Source organism: Simochromis diagramma, unplaced genomic scaffold (assembly GCF_900408965.1).
Source record: "Simochromis diagramma unplaced genomic scaffold, fSimDia1.1 OVJJ01000216.1, whole genome shotgun sequence".
Lineage (NCBI taxonomy): Eukaryota > Metazoa > Chordata > Actinopteri > Cichliformes > Cichlidae > Simochromis > Simochromis diagramma.
Genome location: NW_024386883.1, coordinates 8,587,325 through 8,613,537, shown reverse-complemented (window position 1 = coordinate 8,613,537; position 26,213 = coordinate 8,587,325). Strand labels below are relative to the sequence as shown.

General features: G+C 39.6%; 1 protein-coding gene across 2 annotated transcripts in view; it reads right to left on the bottom strand.

The window, feature by feature from the left end:
* nsg2 (neuronal vesicle trafficking associated 2) overlaps positions 1 to 26,213 on the bottom strand; it is a 46,111-nt gene that overhangs the window by 3,814 nt on the left and 16,084 nt on the right. For both annotated transcript variants that reach the window (XM_040032144.1, XM_040032143.1), the window contains exon 4: positions 3,202 to 3,312. In XM_040032144.1, coding sequence (XP_039888078.1) covers positions 3,202 to 3,312 — 111 coding nt within the window. The remainder of the gene's footprint in view (positions 1 to 3,201; positions 3,313 to 26,213) is intronic.

Below are 26,213 nucleotides of genomic sequence, written 5' to 3'. Positions count from 1 at the left end.
TTGCCTGTCAGATAAGCCTCATCAGCCTCTTCGGTTAACATGAACTCAGAAATGAATAAAAGTAGGGCAGAAGTTTTTTTTTCTTCACCCAGGGGAGACTGCGCTCACCTCTATTTCCTGATTTAGATAGGTGGGACGTTAGAGAAGAGCGGACAGGATTCTGCAGTTTATATGGCAGAGCAAATATTTGCCAACACGAATGGCCAATGACAGAGAAATTTATTGTGAAATTTTAGAAAAATACTTGGATGCTCCAGTTTCTCCTGCTGTCAGGGGAGGAACTTCAACAGAAAAACAAAAAAAAAGGAATGGAAAGAAAATCTCATTATGGTGACATGTCGTAGCTGGAACTTAAAATATTCTTCACAGCTCATGCCTTCTTCAGGATGTAGCACGAATGAGCTGAAGGGGATGTATGTACAGGAGAGGCACGAGCACGCGAGCATATAATCAAACAACAGCTGCTCCACCTCCAAAACAATTTGATCAGACATTGGAGCCTATTGATTTTGCACACGCTGAGATATCTTTCAGTTACACAGATGCTCAAAAACAACAGCAACGACCAAACAAAGAGGAAAAAATGATAAATGAGAACCACACATGTGACACCGCAGAGTATTGAACATTTTGGTGTTAAAGAACAGCACATATATTGATTTAAACAACAGTAACACACAAAGACGACATAAACCACACAATCATCACAAAAATAACTAAAATCTCTTCCTTAAAGACCTGGATCCATAGCTTACCATTGCTAGATCCAAAATGTTTTACAGTGCATTAACATCTTCACACATTTTTATGTTCTCACTCCTCAAACAAGCACATCAACTTTCTCCACTTGGCTATCTTTGCACATTAAAAAAAAAAGCTTTCACACATCAATAAACCAGAAAATCTTTGCTGAGGGTTCACAGTTTCTTTTAATGGGGGCTTAAAATCAATATACCTCGTGGATAGCTGAGTGTTTAAGAAGATTTTGTGCTGATGAGAGATTTGGAAAAGCAGGTTCAAGAAATAACATCCAGATTTTGTACCTATGAGCATAAACCGAGGCTGCAATAGCTAGGATGTGTTTAGAAAGCAATGTGCAACTAAAAATACTCACATGTCTCAGTTCGATTAAGCAAATCATTTAATTGAACCCTATCTGATAACCCTGGGTGGTCTGAGGTTAAATATATCATTACTCCTTTGCCTGAGCAAACCATCTACTGTGAGGCTTCTCACCAGGTCCTGTAAAGGTCCCGTGTGACACTAATTCTGTGGTCTTTCCACTGACTCCCTGTAAAGTTTGGGGCTCAGTGTGAGACTTTGGTAATCACTTTCAGAGCGCTTCATGGTCAGACGCTTCCCCTAGTGAACTTCTCCATCCACGCGTAACTAATAAGCCTCTGAGGTCAGCTAATCAGTGCATTTGGTGGTACCTCGATCTAGGTCAAGGACAAACTCAGACGGCGCTTTTTGGTTTGTGGCTCCCAAGTTGTAGAACTCGATTTAATTCGACTTCAGCTCTGTGGACACTGTCTACACCTTTAAAAAGAAGCTTATGACCCACCTATGCAGGATTGCTTCTATCTACTTTTATCCATTCATAGCATTTTAATTGTTGTTTATATTGCCACACACTTTGCAACATTTATTCTTGAAAAGTGCTACATAAACAAACGTCACTTACTTAAATCTTTCCCAATCCACCCATGACTACACTCAGTAATGCACCATCCATAGGAGACAAGCTTTTAAGCAGTACACACCAGGATCCAAACAAAGAACGTGGCTAAACAAAAAGGCTTTGGAAACCTTGTGAGAATTTAACTTAGAGCAAGACATCTGCTACTGAAGAAAACACAGCAGAGCTTCATCATTTGTGTGTTACCTACTATTTACATCTGGATGCGTCTTTGTGGACTGAAAGAAAATTAAGCGACTGTTTGTGAGGTGATGGGAGACACTTTGGACCCAAATCTTAAGAAGGACATAGATTATATGTTAGGCCTGTTCTTACTGTCAAGTGGCTCCCATGCTGTTCTTTATTACTAAAAGGTTTAATTTTCTGTATGCTTAAGACTTGAAGACCATGCTCTGAACACTGCACGTATTTTTTTCTTAGTGCATGCATAATTAATAGGAGTGAATGTCTAAACAATGGAAGAGTTTTGGAGGTATGCTGATGTGCCTTACTAATTAACTGAACACAGAGGTGGGAAGTACCGAAGTACAAATACTTCTATATTTTACTTAGGTAGAGTTTTCAGGTACCTCTGACTGAGCACGTGCTGCATATTTTGATCAGTGTATTCTTATGACAATGCACTGCAGCAAAAAGATGTCAATATAATACAAATTTAATCGAATTATGGTTAAAATCTCGCTCTTTATTGATTGATTAAACATCAGATCATTTTGTACATCCCACTTGACATCCTGTGAGCATGACTTCCAGTTCAAAGCCTAAATTCAAGGGCTTTAACAAACATATTGCATTAACTATTTAGAAATTAGTTCAGAAACTCAAAAGTATTTAGATAATATGATACAGGGATTGTTTTGGGGTTTTTTTTATACAAGGACTCATTTACCTGTAGTAGGCTAAAACCTGATATTAGGTTATCCAAAATATTACAATATTCACAGAGGAATGAATGGGCAGTTTGAAGAAGTGCACCTCGATAGGCATGATAAACCAAATGACATTATATTATGTGGGGCTTTTACTTGACTCTGTGTCTCCTTTTGAGACCAACCAGATTAATTTCAGACAAGTGCTATAGAAGTAGTGAAAAACCACAGTGCTATTGAGATTATTCATCTCTTCTTGACATGATCCTATCTAGGATGTGACAGATGTGTTTCCACTTGATATATTACCTGGAAATCTCCAAGACAGGAAAATATCTACTGTAGAATACTGATAACCCTCAAATATGTTGTTTTGGAGAAAAGGAAGAAGGTAGTCCAAGTATTCACAAAAGGCATGAAGGTGCAAGAATTAAGATAGACATATTAATAAAAAATCATGCTAAGAAATGGCTCAATAATAATAAGTTATCGTGTGCTGCAGGCTTGCTCAGCACTGAAGAGGCAAACCTACAACCCACATTCCAGCACAAACCAGCTACTGTGTTAAACACCTCTCCTAATAAATGTGCTGTTGAGCAATAAAATGAAACACTGGGCGTTTATGGGTATTACCTTATAAATGAATCCATCTGGGCAGGCGTGGTCGTAGGTGAAGGCTTTATAAACCACCAGGAACACAATGCAGGCAAGGAAGGCCAAGGCCAGGATGATCAGAATCGTCACCTGCAGGGAGGACAAACACTGGTCAGAGCAATAATGGACGATTGTAGTTTTCGTGAGGCAGGCTTAGGGTTAGACAGCGAGAAAGATTGAGCGTGTGCACCAGTGCGTGTCTACATGTGTATGTGTAGTCATGACAAATGGTAAGATGTTGTTGACTGAGGTCAAAAGCTCCTCAAGGCAAGGTGTTCCTGTTGAAATATGTGATGAATGACTCAAGTGGTGACACTATTAAAAAGTACCTTGTTTCCACGGTGACAATGCTGCAAAGATAAGACATTAAGTGAGCGAGGTAAATCACTGTTCTGTTTACCTTTGTTCGGGTATATATGTGTGTTTCTCTGATACAGTACATGCATATTTTGCACCAACACCTTTGTCACTAAAAGGTCTCTCTTTTTTTTTTCTTTCAAAAACTCAGTTTGAATCAAAGCTCTTTTCTGTTCAAGCATCCCAGTAAGCTGTGACAGGTGTGACAGCAAGCCTCCACATACCATCCCTGGCCTGTCGTGCTACATATCCATCTAGATCGCTTTGGTGTGAATTACCCACCTTCGAAGACCTTGCTGTAGAAATGTCTGCCCTCTCTTGGTTATAATGAAACTGGCACTTGGTTTATAAACCCACAATCCATGTTGAGAGCAATTTCATGTGGGAACTATTTCTAACAAACTACACCCACCAGTTGTATCAGTGCATAGCAAAAAGCGAATATCTACCCACGGCGAGAGGCTGTGTTCATGACAGGATGTAAATATTAGTGACCCCACACTGCAGAACTACAGTATAATGTTAGTGAGCTGGATGCTTGTTTTACTTGGCAGTCAACCCACAACAGGGTAATTTAGATGGGTAAACAGTGTTACAGATAAAAGGAAAAGCAGGCAAAATTGATTTGGGGATAATGACCCCTTCAATTTTTGTCATCATCTGAATTCATTGTCTTTGTCCTGTCTTCCTCCATCCACCCCCAGTTGGGGGTAGAAGATTTAGATTTGTTCTGTTTGTGCATGATGTATTGTATATGTTGTTTTAGACTGCTGTATGTGAAGCAAATTAGCCCACAATGATATGGCATTAAATTGGTCCTGAAAGATACGTATCTATGAATTCTTATTTCATAGATCCAACAAGGTGCTGGAAACATTCCTCACAGGCTTGACGGCATCACGCAGTTGCTGTACAACCCTTATACAAATTGTGTATTTCACCAAAAAGGTGGCCTCTGGTGACTGTGAAAAACATTTGATTACAGTGAACTATTGCTATGTTCAAGAAACTATTCTAAGTTAGTTTAAGACATCAGAAGATGGGTACACTGTGGTCATAAAGGACTTTACATGGTCAGTAACAACACTCGGGTAGGCTGTGGCATTTCACCCTCTATCACCCAGGACTTACACTTAGTATAAGTAATTTTGGCTGTAAAACTATTTTAAAAATCTAATCTTTTAGGAACCATTTGAATGTTTTCCTCAGCCCAGAATAGTTGAGGAGTTACGGTAATGTGAAGTGCACATGGTAAAATCTAGGCAGAGCTGATTTTTCTGTCTGTGTTCAGACGGCAGAACCCAGTAAATGCTTTATGCTACTGTGATACATCAAAAATCCCTGTAAAGCTCGTCTTTTCTTCTTTCTGAAGCCATTTTAATTTAATCTGTAGCACAAACAGTAAAAGAGTGACAGTTAGTTAAAGAGCACCTGTAAAAAGAGCCAGGGTTAAACAATGCTTAGCTGGTACTAAAGGGCCCAAAGTGTTCCAAGAAAACCTCCTCCATGCCATTACATCACCACTAGCAGCCTGAATTGCTTAACAAGGCAGGATGGATCCATGTTTTCATGTTCTTTACACCAGATTTTCCATTTTTCTAAAGTAGAACAGTATTGTTTTTTTCTGTTTGCTTGTTTTGTTTTTATCCATGGAGATATGTTGCAGTCACTCTGTTGTTAAAAATGCTATCGATTGGTTTTTGGACGTCTTGTCTGTGAGTCATCCACGTGAATCAATCAGAACCCTTCCTGCCACCAAACCTGCGCTAATTGTCAGCGCACTTGAGTTAGTGAATTAGCCCACCATTTAATTTCTGAAATTCTCCAGCTGCTCACTGCCAAAAGCAGAAGAAAGAAAAGTGCCCTTCATTTTTTACTGTAAATAACAGGGTGTACAAAAGAGAATTATAAATTGCATATTCTTGATCTCAATGAAATATAATTTAAAAGAAAAGAAATGTAACAAAGCATAATGTTTGGGTCAGTTTCAATAACAAGGGCCAATGAAATGTTATCAGCCTGGACAAGCGCACTTGTATGGAATCAAAAACATTATGCAGTGTGAAAAATGCCCAAATATCAGCCCAAAGCAGAGCTAATCGAAAATGATGGAAGTAATGCATTTATTTCTGCATGCTGATGCAAATGTGTAGTTTGATGTGTGAAATATTCATTTCCCTGGCAGGCTAGACAATGTTGTAGTAAAGTAGATTAACATATAAAAGGATTTGTTTCCTCCTACTTTCTACTTGACACCCTGATTGGGTGCTTCTGAGTGAGCATTTAATTAGAATTATGCAAATGGAGTACAAAGGATAGCTGTAGGTAAGTGTGAGCTGAATGAACATAGCTGTATCTCCTAAAAAGAAAAAGAAAAAAGTTAATATTAAAAGTCAGAGTTATCCCAGGGAGTCAGCTGAAATATGGACTCTTCCATAATGGATGAACGTATCTAATTTTCTCTTTTCATTTCTAGACCAATGTTAAAGCCCGATTTACTGCTGTGTATACAATCTGTCACAGCGAGATGTCAGAGCAATTACGCGCGGTTGTAATCATCAGTCTCCATCAGCGTTATGCGGGTGGACAGTGACACGCAAGCTAAGTGACTGTTTACTTGGTGTCAACCGAGGGACACGACTCTCAGCCTCGGTTGCTGCTGACACTTTTTGTAAATTACATCTCCCGCACTGCTAAACGTTAAAAGAACGCGCTGAAAGTCATAGCTAACTCGTATTTAGGGAGCAGCGGCAGACGTGGAGTGACTGACGAAGGACCCACCCCCTTTTTTTGAAGTCCTGAATAGCGATGCACATGAAACGGGCTTATTAAGAAGAAGGATTACTGTAAAGCTCCTCATATCATGAAGAAAGCAATGTGAGTTGCTCATGCATGTGGCCTTTAAAACTTAAAACCTCTGAAGCATGAAAAGAAGGCTGGAGTCTGAAGAGATCTGCACTTCTGTGTGCTGCTAAAAATGGAGGGAATTTAAAGAGTCTTCATCCACGCGCTGGAACCGTTTGTCTGAAATAGTCATTTAGGGGATTATTTACTAAATGACACTTTTAAAATTAGGTCCTGACATATTACATACGTAAAACAGATTAGCGGGATTAACCCTTACACCGAGTGTGTAGCGTTGATGTTTATGTTCAGTCTCTCTCTGATGTTAATTGTTGTTGGAGTGATGACTCAAGCAGGAATTTAGCCCACCCTCAGTGACAGAAATGATCGCCCTAAAATCCCTGTTGATGCAGCTGCTGTGGCCATGTGGTGTGCAAATCCATTAAAAATCTATCCTGACCTTTCTCCATTATTCATAATCTGGCTGAACTCTGCAGTAAACCTTAGAAGGTTCAGCTGAGGGAAGTCGACTCCCTCCATGCATGTAATGGCTTCAAACTTCTATTTACTGTCTTACTATAATATTTCGCTGCTATAGGATGACACTACTGTACTCATTTATCTGATCTGAGCGTAACAAAATGCGCATTTATGGAACAGAACAAGCTACACCAGAACATAACAGAGCAGAGAAAGGCTTTTTTTGATTTGATCACTACAAAACTATAATTATTCTAGCAAGGCACCCACATCAGCGTCATCCCATTTTCTTCTCAGTATACTCAATGTGACTGTTTTGTCACTAGCACTTCAGTATGTGTCATACTACACTACTATCACCACCAACACAACCACCATCCCGTTTGCTGTGCAACACAGATAACAGACAAACGCTTGTTTGTCTTGGATGCAGGTAGAGGCGCAGCATGTTGTTGCGCTTTGAATAAAGAACAGCGTGTCTTTAACAAGGATTGGCTTCATGAGCAGAGGCTGGATGGCTACAGGTAACCGTGCCTGCTGGGGCTTTAATCACTTCACCTAATCCACCGTGGGGGTGGGGCCGAGGGGAAAAGACCTCAAACTGTCTGCATTTAAAACCACACAACGCAAAAATAAATAAATAAAAATAGATTTGACAAGCATCACAGGCTTCCTGTGGATCCACACTGTTTGCTCACATGAAAGACTAATAAGAACTCATGAGTAAAGTAAGTACAACAAGGCTGAGAAAAACAAACTTTCAGCAAATTTATATGTAGAATTTATATTAATTTTATTCCGGGTTAAAATGTGCGTTCTCTACACTACACTTTATCAGACACCTCATGAGTACCAGCAGCAACACTCCGCAGAGATTGGTTTTTAATGACATGACAGTATCGCACAGTTGCTGTAGACTTACCTGACGGACTTTCATAATTGAAATCTCCACCACAAAGTTGCTCTATTAGACTGAGATCTGGTGACTGTGGAGGCCATTTGAGTACATTGAACTCATGTCATGCTCATCACCCAGTTTGAGATGACTTTTTTCATGTTTATTAGCATTTGCTACTTACATGTTTAAATAAAGATTTAATTCGTTCATTCAAAATCAAATCAAACGAATGAAGCCAGAAACTATGGAACTACTCAGCGAAGGCTATCGACATCATCTTCTTGGTAAATCTATTTCAAAAATACTGACGGCCTGTGATAATTATTTTAAAATCCTATAGGTGATTTTCAGAAAATTTGACCTCTGACCTTGACAAAGTCACTGAGATTTCAACTCATCGCCTCGTTCTTCTGGGGTTACTGTGTTCACAAACTTGGGTGCCTGCCCACCTGTCATCCTAGTTGGGTGACGACAACACCTCATCAGCCTTTATGGCAGAGGGGTAAAAACATTATTATAAAGAATAAACTAGAATGTAGTTTAAGACCATCCACTTTTGCCTTTTGTTCTTCTCTACAACAGGCAGCTGTCGACAGTTGTGAATTTCAGAGAAAGACAAAAAACAAAGCAGATTATAAAAGATCCATTAGGATTGTTCCTCTGCTCCCCAGCTTTCTCATCACTGACTGCAGATTACACATCTACAGTTTACCTGTTGTTTACCACATCTTTCATAACACACACACACACACACACACACACACACCACCTGCTTATTTTCTCAAACTCCCTTTGGATTGTAGAAAATAATTGATTGCGAGTGAGATATTTTCCACAAAATACATTTCTCTTTTATTATTTATGGCTGCACGGTGCATCACAAGTTCAAAGGCAGTGAGTTTTCTAAATAGATGTGCTTCTTCACAGTGTGTTTTCCCACCATTTGACATATGATTTCTCTCCTTTTTTGTTTTTTTTTTCCCGACGCCGTGCTAGGTTAGAATGCAACACACCACCCACACTCTCTGCTGTAAGTTGACAGGCCATATGGGGGGAGCAGACACCTCCTCACATTCGAGGAACAGAGGAGAATATGTAAGTGCGCGTCTGAGCAGGAGAGAAAAGAAAGGTGGGTGTGTGACAGGAGAGAGAAACGGCGCTGATAAAACAGATAACTAAGTGACAGAGGGAGCAAAGCGAGAAATAAAGAAAGAGATGACAAAGGCAATAAAGCAGCAGGCAAAAGGCAGACAGCGAATGACAGAGATCCAGGGGCAGATGGAGAATCTTGTTCCCTGTTTTGGTAGCAGGTGGCAGGGACAGACAGACACACAGAGAGGCAGGCGGGAGGGCAGCAAACGCAATGGGATATCAGTTGTTGCATCGATCAATACAGTGCTGAAGAAAGCATGAATAACTGCTTTTCATTCATCTTCCTATTACCCCTCTGACATCTTCTCAAGAGCAGCACAAAGGAAGCTCAATCTCTTAAATTTTCATCTATTATTTTCCGTTCAGCAGTGAGCTGAATGAATCTGCGCTCGCACGGGCATGTGGCGCTACAAGCATTAAAAACAGCCACGCTATCGAATGAGGACTGTTCGAATGCTAAAAAGTTTCACCTTAGCTGTAATATCTCAAACGCCCCAAGGGAAATTTTGTTGATTAATGAAATTAATTATGTTGTTGACAGGCTGAGTTAGTGCAGAGTGAAAGCCTCCCCTACAAAAATAAATTATTTTTTTTAAAAAGCTTAAAGGTCACTGGTCAGCGGCAAATGCCAGTATGTCAATCACACTCAACATCCAAAAATAAAGGATGTGGGGAAGGACCCTTTAAAAGTCTGACTATAAACTTGAGCAGTGCTTTTTATCCATCGTAACGCAGCCCGTGGGTTAAATTCTGAAACTACGTCACTAGAAAGAAATCAGACGAGGCAAAAAAAGAGCAATTAGACGACTTAAATGTCAAATATAAATATCCATGAAAGTTTCCAGATCAAAATCCTCTTTGAAACTCGGCTTGCTCTTCCTATTTGATGTGGTGTTCTTGTCACACATGCGGCACAACTAATAGGATTTAAGTACAGGTAGTCTTTGTCCAAATCCTTCTAGACTTGAAGTTTTATCACCTCGGTGACTAAAAGTTTATTACAAAGCTAAAATCACAATGCAAATCTTTACAGAATTTTCAGATTAAATCCAGAATCATCTGAACTTTAGTAACATTTTGTTTATGAGTAAGGTCAGAACAAGTGCGACTGGAACTGGACTTCTAACACTGACTCGTGGCAACAAAGTGGAAAAGAAAAACGGTATTCTTGCAATGAGGGCTGAATTTTTGTTGTTTATTGATCATGCTCCGTTGATAAGTAAGTACGTTAAGAATGTAAAAATACACAATTTAGCAAAGCTAATCTTTTATTTTTATATTTTTTCATATATAATTAATATTTTTTTCATATATTAACATTTCAGCCGTCTTTGGAAACATACGATCCAATCCAGCATAAAGATATAAGAGCGGAGATGGACATGTGCCTAATCCAGAATAAAACCCTCACCTATATGTCACATGCACAATGCTTTAAGCCATGGATCAGCTAGCTACATATAATTTTAAATGAAATATTCTCTTATCCTCTTAAGGCAGTTCAGTAAGGCAGAAACAAATGAAATGTGTGAACGGATACCTTTTAAGGCATTTGGTTGGAAGCTATCACTGATAACTGAAAGGTCACAGGTTGGACCCTCATGCAAAATACACCACTCAAACATACTCTTTCACTATATGCGATATAAATGTGGACATGGCCATTATTACAATGATGACAGAAAATTACCGGAATACTTTGTCACTTCAAGGACGGTAGGTGATGTGGTTAAAATCATTGAAAAAGAAAAAATAGGAGCGGACGTCTAGGCTTCAGGCCATTTTATTAAACTTTAAGGTAAATACTGTTTTTAATCATATATAAAGTAATACTATCAGCACCACAGACACAATCTGTGTTAGCCCTGCGATAGACCAGCGATGTATCCAGGCTGTACCCTGGCTCTTGCTCTATGGAAGGTGTGACAGGCTACAGTATCCCCCGCCCCCAAATGAGACTGATAAGGATAAGTGGAACAGGATGGATGGATAAATCTTCACTTTCTTTCTTCTACTCTACTTTTAAGGTTTTGTTAAAACTCTTTTTCCAACTACAGTCGAGCCATGTAGTGCAGTATTTAGGAAGAACAGCTCTTCTTTCATGGATTTTCTTCTACTTGGATTTTGGCAATTGTGCCTTCTAATCCTGCACGCTGTTTTTCTCTCCAAAGAAACTCGGGTGAAAAATTCACTTTGTTTTTAGTATATACAACAAAGGCAAGCCTCAAAGCCAGCTCTGTTTGGGGAGTATCTGAGACAGGGCAGCGGGATGTCAAGGAGACCATGTAGGCGGATTTGGGCTCTCGAGAACTGGTTATCCGGTTGAGACGAGTGCAGCTTCAGTAGCGTGGCAGCAGAGCCCAAACACTCCACTGTCGAGTTGCATCATGTCTCGGACGAAAACACAAACTATTAAAATGCCAACCTGAGAAAACGCACGATTTTGCCCTGAATTGAGGTCAGCTGAGGTTTGCACAGAGGAGCAAGTCCCCCTACCCAGAGCACCCAGATTCCTTGAGGGAGGTCAACAAGTTACATTTGTTCGCTCTTTCTCAAAAACAATGACTAGAACATCTGCGGTGTGATTATTCATGCAGAAAACCTGCTGTTTTTCTCTGCATGTGAGGTGAATTTATTACAAATTTTAAATAAAGGTCACTTTATTTATTCTGTATATTCATGACAGCAGTCTTTGATCACCAAACTCAAGTTTTACAGAAATATATGGCAAAAATGGCGCTGATTAAAACCTGCATTCTGTCTGGTATGAACAAATATAATCTCCCTCTCTCTGACTGTGCATATCCGGGGGTGAATGAGCTGCAAACATCTTTCACTTGCAATGTCCTCTGCGGCCTCTTGCATTAAAGCACAGCAAGAGTTGCTGAATTTTCTTTTTAACTGAACCAGGTTGGCAGGTTGCAACGGATTGCAGGAACACGATGAAGAAGGCTTTGCATCCCTCGGATTATGTGCTGAAAGGAAAGTACACAAGCCAAGCACAGACTAGCAGTCTTTTAAAATCCTAACCCCCCCCCTCCTCGCCCATGAAAAGAACATCACATGTGTAACAACTGCTTTATGCAGATTGTAGTCATCACAGTTTGAAATTTTCATCTTTTAATCATGTTAAACCACAGGACACACTTGCATATTAGTCATTTCCACTCATAATAATCAAAGATTTCTGATGTAATCTCAAAGGATCCAACAGCTCTCATGCTGTGTTGGAAGACTTATGTTCTGCTCACTAAAAGATAACGTAGCAGTGTCCACAGCCCATTTTTATGGAGACAAGCACAGCGTCTTTACACACTGGTGTTTAAATGGGACATTTAGGATTATAGCAAGCTAACTTTAGCGATGATAAAGCCCTTTCTCAGGACTAATCTGTTATTCTTTTTGGATGTGTGTCTATAGACAATGTCATTGATAATTTTTCACCTCCTCGTCTGTTTGCTGTAAGATGTGTCATTAGAGAGCATCAAACTTTTCTCACTCAGAATCCACAAGCTCAGCAGCGAGTGTGACAGTGCATGTTCAGCGGGAGATGAGTGCTAATTATGATAATGCATCCCAATTAGGCGAGGTCTCTATGGAGACAGAACTTCAAAGGTTTTGCCTGTATGCACTGCGTATTAGTTAGAGATGTTACACGGAGGAGAAGGTTCTTAGAGTATAGAGTCCAAATCAAATAGCAGGTGGGTTAGAATAAAAAGAAATGACAGAAATAAAAATGGACAGAAAGGGTGAAAGAGGCCAAAAAAACAAACAAACCCACAACGTAAAAAACAACTGAATAAAAGTCCAGAAACCTGTTTTCCCTAAAATGTGAGTCTACAGTCCACCGGAAAGAGAGCCACTAATCAGTAATGATAACAAATCTGAATGCACCCTCAATAATATGAACACACAAAAACACTTAAATGCTAATCATGAATCCGTAGTAAATCCCTGAGGAGACTGAAATTCTCGATTAGGTTTGCTAATCAGCTCCTACTCTGCTAGATGAAGATGCTGCAGGAGAGGAGATATTATTAATGATGGGACCTGCCTGCTAACACACAGCGCACCTCTAAACAGCTGTTTACCTCGCAAGACAAGGTCCATTACTCTAATGTATCCCCAGCTCTCAGTCTCCTGGGTACGTTTTATGTTCCTGCATTTGTTCAGCATGCGCACGGATGTGTGTGCATGAACGCGTTTGTGTGTACGTGTAACACAGTGAAAGTAAAATGTATCCATGTGTCCTGGGATTTTTCATCTTTGGAAAATGTTCACCCAAAAACATTTTAATTTTGATTTAGTTTGGGATTTCATACAGTAACTCAAACAGTTTTAATTGTAGTAATTTATTTGAGATCTTTGGGTGTGATTTACATGCTTTACCTACGCACTGACGGGACCCCAACAGAAGCAGAAAACACTGAGGACGACCCGTTCTGCCATGACACAAAGTTGTAGAGTCGTTCACGTCTGGTACGGAAATTAAACACGCTTAAATTACTCAAAAGCCGCGTTAACAGCCTGATAAGGTTAAGGTAGTGGTTAGTAGCTATGGCTATAAATCAAATGGTAACGTGGTGCTAGGCATGAAAGATAATTAGCATTATGATTAATTCTATTTATTAACAGTCACATCAAGGTGAAAAAAACCCCGACAATCACAAAACCCCCTATGAGCAAGCAAATATTGCCTCTTCATTTTTTTTTTTGCAACTTTTGCCCCTCTTAGTACCGAAAATGGAGTTGAGTATATATTTATTTGTATTGTTGAGTACAACAATATAAAATGTGGACGTAGCTTCTGAGAAAGGAAAAATGAAGCCAGTGCAGAAGTGGCTTAAACATTAATCGAGCCTTTCTGTTTTGTCCTCTGCAAACGTTTTCCTGCTGGGTTTATGGTCTCACACCCACATTTTGGGCAACACTGAATCAAAATTACATCTACCCGATTTCAAAATCGAGGATTATCTGTGGTATGAAACTGCATGCTGATTAGCTAACTAGCTGTCAATCACAAGTCATTAGCCCATTCTTGTTTTGTATGTAAATTTCTATCTTCTATTAGAGATTACTTTCCTAAAGTACTTGCTTGCTTTCTCTTTCAATGCTTTGCATCACAGTGAAACTCTCTCCCATAGTGTTTTGTTTCCATCTCTATGTTCTCTATTTTCTTTTCTCCTTCCCCTCATCCCACACACCGGTCACAGCAGATGGCTTCCCATCGATGAGCCTGGTTTCTTCCTTTTAAAAGGGAGTTTTTCCTTCCCACATCACAAAATGCTTGCTCATAGACAACAGTTTGACTTAAAGGGTTTTCTCCAGAATACTTTAGGTCTTTACCTGGTGATTTATAGTGTGCCTTAAGGTGACTGCTGTTACAATTTAGTGCCACATAAATAAACCTAAATTGAATTCTCTACATCTCTTGTAAAAAGTCACTGTCCTAATTTTTCAGTAGCAGTATATAAATCTATGAGCTGTAGTAGCAGTAGTATTTTTATTATATATCTTCCATACTATAATAATTTTGTTATTACACAGAGCTCTGCTTATCTTATCTTAAGAAATATTTTACCAGAGAATAATAGCAAATAATTACTTCCTCACTTGTAGTTTACAGTCCTGTGTGTCCTACAGTGATGATGCAATCCGGTCATTAAGTCTGACATCACTAGCCGTGTCTGGGCCTAAACTCCGCTGCAGGTCCATATATCAAACGATCACTATGGCATTACAGAGAGTTGAAAAACTGTCTGAAGTCTTTCATCTTTAATAAAATGATCAGCGTTCTGCTCTACCAGGTGTAACAATTGAGTTTAACATCCAGGCATCCATGAAAACGGAATTTATGACATTTAACGGAGTCAGAAGTTAACAGGACGTTAGCTCGCTAGTTTCTATCTAAATGCAATATAGCATGTCCTGACTGCGGGGTTTTGGAAACAAATTAAAACGTACAGCTCTGTTATCACTTCCAACATAAATGAAGACAGAAAACTAAAGCAGCAGCAGTGACGTTTGTAGTGTTACTGAAGTTTGGCTAGCTGGTATTTAATGATGTGCTACGTGACCGCTAGCGACACAGCTATGTTAGCATAAAATAAACAAGCTAACTTTTTTTCCACTCGATAAAAGTTAACGTGAGTGTTCTCGGTGGTCAGGAGCAAATGTAATCGCATGGCAGGATGCTGTAAACGGACCAAACTTCAGCCAGGAGAACAACTGAGATAATCCATCCACAATACGAGGTTAGTCATTTATATACTGCTGCATGGGCTGGGCTGCAGTTACGTCCTAAGGTTTTAAAAACTGAGCTTAAATAAATGATTAGCGGTAATAAAAGCCGAGGGAGGTCAACAGTGATCACTGACTGTTTTAGGAGCTCTTTGAGATTAAATAGAAGAAAATACAAAACATTAAACATGTTAACAACACAAAAGCCATATTAAACGCAGACTACTTTAGGCCCGGAAGTAGGATTCGTCACGTCATCACTTAACGACCGGATAAGAGTGATACCACTGGTGTCTGTAGTCTGAAAACACCACGAGGAAGACATAGGGAAGTGAGAGGTGGATCGATTTGGAGGACAGATGTTAAAGTGAGAGGAAGCAACAGAGAAGTATAAAGTGAAGGGTCAGACTAGTCATCCGCAGTCTGTCTGTCTCCTAATTGCTCCCATGGCTCAGCTTGTCAGAACACCAGCAGCCAGGAGGACAACTCAGGCTGAGGACAGGGAGCACACTGGCCACTCACTTTTTTCCTCCACTTGATTTTTTTTTTGCCTCCCCAACATGGAAACATCAAAGCTTGGCTTTTTCTCCAATTTAATCTTTTTTAAGTTTTTAACGCTGCACAATTTGCAGAAATTGGCAGCCCGTGAACTCGATCAGCTGCCACTGAGAAGTTAAGAGGCAGCAGAAATGCGATCGCTGGAGGAGTCTTACAGGCCTTGTATTCCTGATTGTAAAGATTACATTAAAATCTGGCATTTCTTGTGAAAGACAAGAACTCAAACAAATTCCTGCAGCTAATTTAATAGATTTTCTGATCTGATATCATTATGGTAAATGTGTGGTTAAATTTAAGCACCAAAATAACATGGTCTCGGTAAGAGAAAGCCAGGGTTGTGAGCAAATCCTTTAGGAACAACTGTGTATCCTCATCAAATTACTCTTTTGGGGACAAATCTGATACATTAAAAATTTATTTGATGCTCACCTTTAATTGCTTTTGCATAGTCCCGAGGCATTAGTGGCTGTCTGCACTGGCAGTTAAAAATCTGACTTACTAATCTTAAATTTTACACTCAGATGCAGATTTAGATTCATGGTTTTAAAAGAATGTCATCTTTTTTGCCATACAAAGAAATCCTTTTAAGCCACTCGATCAGCGCTAAACACTGAGGACTTTTCCTGGGGCAATGGAAACATTTTCAGCCAAATTTTGTTATAATACTCTGACACATTTTCCCATTTATCAAAACAAAAGAGATAGATGATAATTGCATTCGCAGGCAATCTCTAACCAACCAATTAAGCCTAAAGAAACTTAATTTTACATCTAAAACTGAATCAGATTTCATAGCAATGAACTCGTGGATTTCCGTTTTGTACCGCGGTGGACTTAAAAAACAAAACCAACTGATACAGAACATTTAAACAAGTCAGGCTGAAACCGCAATATGAATGCCAAGAGATTTATTAGTGTCAGACTGCATGCACTTGGCCATCGATCAGCCTCAGACATCCTTTTTCGTCTTGGCATCCCCTTACAACTGAGTTATTATGTCCAACAACAGAGTATGAATGCAGCTGCCTCTGCAGCCTTGAATAAAAACAAGACAGGATGGTCAAGGTTGGATGGATTCAGGATTCACTTTTGCTTTCTGTAGTCTCAAATTGGATTGATTCTTCGCCTTGACCTTTAAGATAAAAAAGGGCACGCACTTTGAATTTTTCCTTGTATACTGATTAAATAAGAGAGATGATTTATGCATATATATATACGTATATCTGCTGAAATTGATAGGGAGACAGCATTTGAAGTATACCTTCCCTTGAGGTACTGATTGATATGGGAACTGAAACTAGAAGTAGAGCACAAGGGAAGCCATCTGGACCTCTAAATCATCCTAAATACCACTCACAGGGCAGCGATGTCTGTCCATTACGTGGCTTTCGTTGCTGCTGCCTTTCAGACGTGGAGTTGTCTGTCTGTCCAGCCTGTTTGTCAGTCTTTCATATGGTAGCTGGCACAGGGGACCTACAGTATTTGCAGTGACAACTAACTCATACTCAAGTCGACTTTGAGGCCTTTGAGACAGCAGACTGACCTGATCAGTGGCATATGAAGACTTACGTACACCCCCATGGAGCTGTGCAAAGGTTAGACATAAAGAGGTATCCAAACTATTTTACACTAATAACTGACTTTTCAGCTCACATTAACCTAATACAACCATCACACATTCATTTCAGGTCCAAAGTGAATACAACAGCATGATCCAATTCATAATTTAACAATGACAGAGTGTAAGTACTTCAGGTGTGTGTGTATGTGTGTCTACTAAAGATCTAGGTATCACATCTGGCTTATTTTATCAGAAGCCAGTTTTGAAATAATAATGTGTCTGTGATAATCTGCCAGTGGGAACTGGCACAGTTAGAAGTGTGAGCGTGGTTGTGTTAGAACTGGTGAAAATTACTTCCCAGCATAGAGTTTGCTGAGAGTGTGAGCACACTGGTGCCAGTGGTTGGTTAGCTATGAAACGATGGAAAGGGGAGAAAAAAGAGGAAGTTGGTGTATCGAGGCAAATGGAGGACAAGAGCACAAACTCCTAGTCTGCCTCTATATATATATATATATATATATATATATGTAAAAGAAAAAAAAAGAAAAAGAAATTCTGAGGGTTTTTTGGAGCCTAAATGTGGAGCCAGTAGCGGAGTCCCGACTTAGCAAGGATGACTAGACTCATCTGTATCATATAAACTTAGCCCAGAAACTAAGGAAATATATGTTTGGTTTTAAAACAATGCTCCTTTGTAATAAATACTTTTGGAAAGCCTGTTTATTTCCCCTTACGTGGTGCCACAGTTGTAAGTAAAATGTGTGTGAGCAGCAGAGTATTTGAATTGCACCCATGAAAAACTTGCCAAATCTTCTCTGCCAATGCCAAACAGCTTATTACCTCCTAATAAATAAACAAAATAAATAGTTTAATTAATACAGAAGACCATTATGGAAATGTTAAAAATGAACTTTGGATAATGTGTGGTATAGTTTTGCTAAAATAAAGAAAAACGGAGCAGCAAACAACAACAAAATAAGAAACAAATTATTAAAAATAAATTATTATGATAATAGAAAAAAAAGTAGTTGGCTCTGCACAGCCAGCAACCCGCCCAGTTCTCCATGTGTCCATAGTTTGCTCCGTTGCAGCTCAATATTCCATGTGCGGTCAGTCCGCTAGCCGCTAGGTTTATGATAACAGGTGGCTAAGGCAGCTAACGGGTAAGTGCTAATAATTAAGTTGCTAATGCTAACATGTACGCTGGCCAAGGTAAGATTTCTAACTGTTTAAGACGTCAGTGACCTTCTTTTAAATTCCTCCTAAAGTGTCCTTCAGTGTCATGTTAACTACTTCAGGTGTCAGCGAGGGGAGGAACTGTGTACCTGACAATTACTTAATTCTTCATCATAGATCTTTACTGACCTCCTTGGACTTTCCCGTTGTTCTAATCCATCAATCGTGATCACTAACCAGACGTTAATAGGCCTTGTGAAGTTAAAAGACATTGCAAAACCTTCAGCACTACTTACTCGCTTAAAATATTTAAGAGAGTGTTTGTATATGTTTGACTACATGTGGATTGGAGACAATCGAAAATAAGTTCAAATTTGTGCACTTGACTCGTGTTTTTTAAATTCATTTAAAGGTGTATGCTGCACAATCATGAAAAAAATCATTAAAAGCCCCAAATTACCAAGAAATTCATGCCCATGTCAAGTGCATGTGAACTTCTGGCCTCAGCTGTACTGCAGATATTTTTGATGATTCTATACAATATTATGTGTGCTTTGGAAAATTTCTCCCTAATCAACAAAAAAGCATCTGGCCTGCCTCCCTCCCTCTTGTTTTTTTTTTTTTTTTTTTTTTGCTTAAACAGTACTAAAGGTCCGGCGTTCAAGGTTTGGCGTTCAAATGTGCGCGAGTGCATGAGTGTGGGTGTTTAATCAAAAGAAGGCTGCAAATACTCCCTACAATCAGTGCACTATTAGTCATCCGTACAAAACAAGGAAGAGCAATACGTGGAACAGGAGGCCATGTAAGGCGTCAAACCACAGCAGTAATTACTTCCAACCTGACAAACAGTGAAGGCCTTCTGTGGAGGCGGCAGAATGCAGCAAAGCTTTTATCTGAAGGCGAAATGGAGGTAATAACGGGATAATTGTTCTGGACGATAGCTGCCTCTCCCACTGCTACCTGCTAAATTCTGCTGGCACCGAGCGTGTTCGGCTTGGCAGTCGTGGCACCGCCATGTTACCCGTGTCTATGCATGTGTATGTTTGCGCACGAGCGAGTTTGTGTTGGCATTTATCTGGGTGTGTGAGTGTGTCAGCACTTGATGTATGTGAGTGGGTTTGAAGTGTGTGTAAAGAGGAAAAAAGCTGGCCAACTACACCATGTTTTCTGAATAACAAGCGAGCCAGAAACCAAGCTGGACAACACAACTCTCCCCTTCATCAATCTATACACCTGTATCTCTCAATCCCTGCCCTGCTGTGCTAGACTAATCTTTCCCCCCTCTTCCAATCCACAGTGCCAGAGATGATCTCCGTACTATCATTTTATGAGACAGTCTTGTGGCTGAGAATGATAGATCTTTTGGAGCAAGGGCTGTAAGGTGAATTCAAATCCAAAACGCTGTAAATACATTTTTAAATTCGCAAACCACCCTCTTGACCACAGGTGTTTGTTTCTGTGTACAAATCTCTGTTCATGTGGTCATGTTACTGTGTCATGTGCTATAAAAGAAGCCCTGTCTAAGGCTGTATGATCCCGTCAATCATCACTTTTACTTAAAACTGTGCATCAGATGAGATATTTCACTACACTTTTAAATCCACTATCTTAGGTGATGTCACACAGGTATAGTACTGCACAGATATTCGTCATAGTATTGCAAAGCATAGCAAGAACAACAGCCCACAGTAATAGTGTCTGATCAGCTGTTATGTACCTACTAATCTCCATAGACAGTATATTACCATAAAATGTACAACTCCTAATTAGTATACTGGGAGCTAATGTGAAAATGATTTAAAAATGCATTTAAGAAGAGTAATATAAATAATATAAAATTCAGTGTCTGTTTTGAACTGAGACAAAATCACTTCCTGAGAAAATTTCCATTATTGGATTCTAATTTGAACAAATATGCTAAACAGACTGGTTGGATGTCATAATTTTCCACAGTCATTCTGGGAGTAAGTGGGAAAACTGGAAGCCAGACCAAAGATCCACAACAACCAAAGTAAAACACTATTAACCAAGGATTTTAACTTTTTTTTAAAGTTCTTTCTTTAAAGTGATTGCACAGGAGCCTTTAAGACAGCATCAATTAGTACTTGATGATTGATATTGCTTAAATGATTAAAAAAAGACACGAAATATATTGCAATATACCATAACACAATACAGGAGCTGGCTTCCTTACTATAGGGAGAAATATGTATACTGGGCCACCTATACATTACACAGACAGAAGCTGGCTAGGTGCTTGATATTTTATATACCTAAAACACTTAAAATTAAAGGTGTGGCCCAATACTTTACTTGTACTTTGTATGTTTTATTTTTTGGAATATACTTGGATATACTAAAATATGATGAGCTCTTTCTCTGCCTCAACTTTAATCTTCCTTCTCTACCTATCAGGGGCATGCAGTGAAATTCAGAAACTTATTGTCCGTCTTCATTATAGCTAATGAAGTGGGAAAGGTGCCCTCCTCGGTTCATTCATGGAACAAAACAACTACAGGGAATACACTGCAGCTCATCTCTACTGTGAGTAATCAGGAAGACAGGAAAAATGAGGGAGGGAGGAGGGTAAAAGACAGACGGTGACGGACAGAACAAGAGAAGGAGGGAGGGAAGAAGGCGAGGAAACAGGAATCAATGTCACATGAACCCGTTCTAAAGTGATGGATGTTTAAGAAAAAGGAGGATTGAATGACACAGACAAGGAGAAAGAATAATGGGAGAATAAAGTAATTACTAAATGTATCTGCTGTAATGCTCATGACACCAAAAATAATGAAATTTATTTTATGCTTTTTTTTCCTTTTAGGTAACAAAAGAATCAACTATTCTTTCGACTCACTTTTTCAGATCGACTATCCTTCATTCACTGTCCAGGCAAGTAACACTTTCAAATTTCTAAAATAAATAAAAGCTTTTTTAAATCCACCCAGAAAACAACATCAGTGCTGCGAGCAGAAAGAGGCAAGGAGAGGAAATAAAGAAGCAGGATGGTGAGTGGTAAGCAGAAACAAGGCGGTGGGGGGGGGACAGATTAGAGAGCATTTTACACTCTGAGCTCTTCATCCATCAACAAAATCTGCAGAGCTTTAAAGAGGGAAGAGATGTGCAAGCTTTTCATCTAGAAATGTCTGCACTGCACAGCGTGCAGCACTCTGTTCTGCATATATGCATGTGTGCCCGGCTGCAGGATCGGCTCTGTCAGTCAAACAAAGCGAGTCGGTTCAGTTGAGCACCCAAAACTACCCGACATACCATAAAAATCCCACGGACTGAAACGCATATCTAGCTAACAAAAGCTGACGTAGTGTGGTAAGCCAGGGATGACTGTAGAGTCTGCCGCAGCATTCTGGCCAGCTCAGAGGAGCAACAATCTCACTGTGTACATTTTTGAGTTCCCTCTATACGACAAGGGGCCACACATTGGAACGTGTGCAAAAGACCTATCCAGTGTGATATTAAAACCACACTTTTCCTTGTACTTGATAAAAGATATAAGGTCAAGGAAAGCTGTGAATGAGAATTCCAAGGAATTCCAAATGAAAATAAAACAGGACTGTTCAGGGAATTTCACTAGGCTGTTTAATTATGTAACTATAGATGTTATTTTTGTAGGTCTGCCATGGTTAAACTATGATTTTGGAATATGGAAAAAGTCCAGTATGGTGGTTAACACTGTTGCCTCACAGCAAGAAGGTTCTGGATTTGACTCCAACATCTGGCTGGGCCTCTCCGTGTGGAGTTTGCATGTTGCCCCTGTGTCTTTATGGCTTTCTCGCCCAGTACTCCGGCTTCCTCCAACAGGCCAAAAACACAAATTTAATAGGGAATTAGGCCGATTGCTAAATCTAAATTGCCATAATCGTCTGTTTCTCTGTGTTAGTCCTGTGATAGACTGGTGACCCGCCCAGGATCTCAACCTATGGCAGCTGGGATAGGCTCAGGCCCCCACTCGCAACCATGAATTGGATAAGTGTAGGAAAATCAATGGACAACCATGCTAAAAACGTTTTTTTGTTACCAGTGGTGCAATAAAAACACTCCTTAACCTTTTTATACAACATTCAATTGTAATGTATTTCGAGCCCTAAAAACTTCCCTCCTCAAAGAGTTGTTAAGGAAGGTAATTACTTGTAATTGAAAGATACTTAGATGGGTCTGTTTGGTCGTCTCACATTTAAAATGTTTCTCAATGAAATTCCTAAAATGTGCTGTATGCTATATGTAGATAGAGAGCATTTTAACAAAAATGGCATCCTGTATAGACTATATTGACACACAAAATTTATTCAAACCACCTCCTAAACATGCTTAGCCAATAAGCACTTAAAACGGGACTCACAAAAGGCATCAAGCCCTTTAATTGGCTTCTTGGGACCTAGTAAGGGAACCCAGAGGCAGCTGCACTCAGTCGATATCATGAACAAAACTTATGTCTGATGTTCTACCAAGGCACCGAGCTCACCCCATGTGCTACGGGATAATCTAAAGACACATTTTTCTGCTCAAGCTTCACAGCTTCAGTACAGTCCGAACACACAGCACATCTCATGTTTTCCAGGATCCGATTCTCTTCTCTCCTGCTTCGAAGGACATCTCAGACCAGTATTACACCTCATTTACACACCCTCACCTACACCTAAACATGCACACACCTCTGCTCGTGCACTTTTTCCTCCTCTCTTGCTCCCTGTCAGGGTTGCCATGGAGGGAGGTTTTCTTTGCTGCCATGACAACGTGAGATCTCTCTGGTCTCCCCTAACGACAGCGAAACAGAGCAGACAGCGCCCGTGGATGATTTTGGAGCGCTGTGATCCACACTCGTGCTGCTCAAGTCACCTGTTCTACCCTGTGGCAAAGAAGGGTGGTGTTGGAAGATGCACACAGCTCCCTTGCTTAGATTAAAATGCCAATAAAACCGAAGATGAAGAATTATCAATTATTTGTACTTGAATATTCAAGTAAAGGTCCTCGCTTTGCCAGAAAATGTGTCCTATTAGATTTTAATCCACACTGTGTAGGCACTGTAGACTGTTATGCTGTAGCTAGTTATATTGACATTGAATATAATATCTATACCTGTAAAGCATTACTGGGTAAATCGAACCCCTGTACCTGTCAGCTCGGGTAGCTTCCACCTTCAAAGGGCTGCTTTTTAGTGGAATAATTTGCATGTGGTTGTTTTTCTTTCAACAAGGCCATTGTTGTTTTTGTTGAGGATTTCATATGTCATGTCATTACTGTATGAAATAGTGTGCTTTCTGCCTTCTGACTGTGCACTGGTATATATAGATTAAAGGGGAAAAATGCAAACAGCCAGGCAGTTTGTCTAGTGGTTACCAACTTCAATAAATCGTCTGAATTATTCGATTATTGATAAATGTAAATGAAGACAAATCTTCTTCTCTGGGATGGAAAGTAAGTCTGTTTTCATTATAAATGCTGACACCTATAGAAACGTGACATAAAGCCCCGACCAGAAGCACTGGATTTAAGACTTGGCTAGGATATAACATCAGCATAGTGAGAAAATACAGTCCCCCACCTCCTCTCAGCTTTACTGTCATCTTTTCAAAGATCTACCTATTACTGTAGACTTTGGTCTTCCAATTCTAAGCTTATGTGCATAAGGAAATTTGGGTTTGGTCGATTACTTCTTTCTTGTAACAATGCTTCTTGACAATAAATCTTATACTACTGGAAAACCTGTTTATTCCCCCTTAAATGGTGCCACATGTGTAAGGAAAATGAATTTGTGGGTTGAGCAGCAGAGTTGAGTATGTGGGCTGCACTCATGAAAATGTGGTAAATCATCTCTGCCAATGCCAAAAAGCTTATTCTGTTTTTGACTCTTTTTAGGTGTCGTTACTGGACTGGATGATCGAAGTCTAAAGAAACAAGACATGTTGGTAATTTCACTATTCATTTATTTAACAAACAGGGGCCTCAGAAATACATGAAAAAACCAAACACAACCACAACAGCTTGGCACATCCTGCTCATGGTGGTCACCAGCTTGGTCACACAATGCTGTGGCATGGCATCCCATTCTTCAACCATCTTAAAACAAGAGTCAGTAGTAGGGCTGGGCCATATCATACCATTCACAGTAACACCAGTATAATGTTAGGCAATGATAAGAAAGTGAAATATCGCGATAGAATATGGGTAAAACGCGCATGTGCAATGCCTTTATTTTTATAGGAACATGGCGGAAAAAGCATGGCAGTAATGGAGAACGAGAAGGCCGAAAGTGGATCGTTGAATGAAACAGATGAACTAAAATTGGTTTGTAAAAATGCTGCAACTTCAGTGGTGTGGGACTGGTTTGGTTTTCATCCGTCAGATACACAACAAAGCACAATTTTTGGTAGAGCATGCTAGCAGGCCGTCGTTATTAGCGTGTTTTTCGGAAAATAAGGCACACTTAAAATCAATCCTTTGATTTGATGAAAAATCGACAGGGCCCCTTATAATCCGGTGCGCCTTATGTATGAATTCTTGTTGTGCTTACTGACGTTGAACCAATTTTATGTGATACACGGTTAAAAAATCTGTCAAAAATGTTTTAGTACAACTTTGGTAAGCTACGAAGCCGCACCGCTTAATGGATTGTCTGAGCATTACAGCTACCGTAGTCAGGAGTGATACGTACTGTGCTTCAACATAATATTACTGTATTGTGTGTGTATAACCTCTTTTTAAGTTTTGTGGATATTATACCTGGTTATGCTGAGGATATGTCGGCCAATTTCCACTGGAAATGCCTTTTGGTTAAACTGTCAGCGAGGAATTTGCATTTGCACTGTTACATTTTTATATAGCTTTAATGCACATAAAAAACAGCTGCTTGTTTAAGTAAAAATACATTGATGGGGTTTTTTTTCACGTATAAAGTTGTGGCGTTGTAAAATATTTTGTCCAGTGTCAATTATATTGTCAGTTATATCATTATTGCAAATTTTCAAATATATATCGTGATAAATATTTTTGGCCATATTGCCCTGCTCTAGTCAGTAGCATAATAAGCTCTCTGGCATCGGCAGAGAAGACTTTCATGGGCACAACCCACACACTCTACTCTGCTGCTCAACCCACAAATACATTTTCCTGAAAAATGTGGCACAATTTAAGCGGAATAAAGAGACTTTCCAGCAGTATAAGATACAAAAAATAATCAACCAAACACAAATGTCCTTACTTTTTGTGCTAAGTTTATAATTATTCCACAATTAGAGTGTCTGTAAACATCCCTTAGTTTGGTTTGGTGGTGCAATGCCCTGCAGGAAGAGACACTTTTCCAAAAATAATCCAGAAGTGCCTACTCTGCAAAGACAATAAATGACATACGACATACTTTAAAGCAGCGGTCCCCAACCTTTTTTGCGCCATGGACCACGGAGTTTAATGTCCGACAATATCTTCACAGACCGGCCATTAAGGTGTCGCAGATAAATACAACTAAATAAAATAATATGACCAAGACATATGGTGGTATTTTGCAAATATAATAATAAACGCAAATTCACCAAATACTAGTATTGGCAAAGATTAATGACAGAACAGGGATTGCATCGTGTTACCACTGTAAACTTCCCCAGGACAGCTAACCTGACTAACTTTATTGTCCTGGAACATCTGTGTGTTTGTGTAGTGGTTGCTAGGCAGAGTTACAGCTATACAAGCAAGAAATAAATGACTATCCTG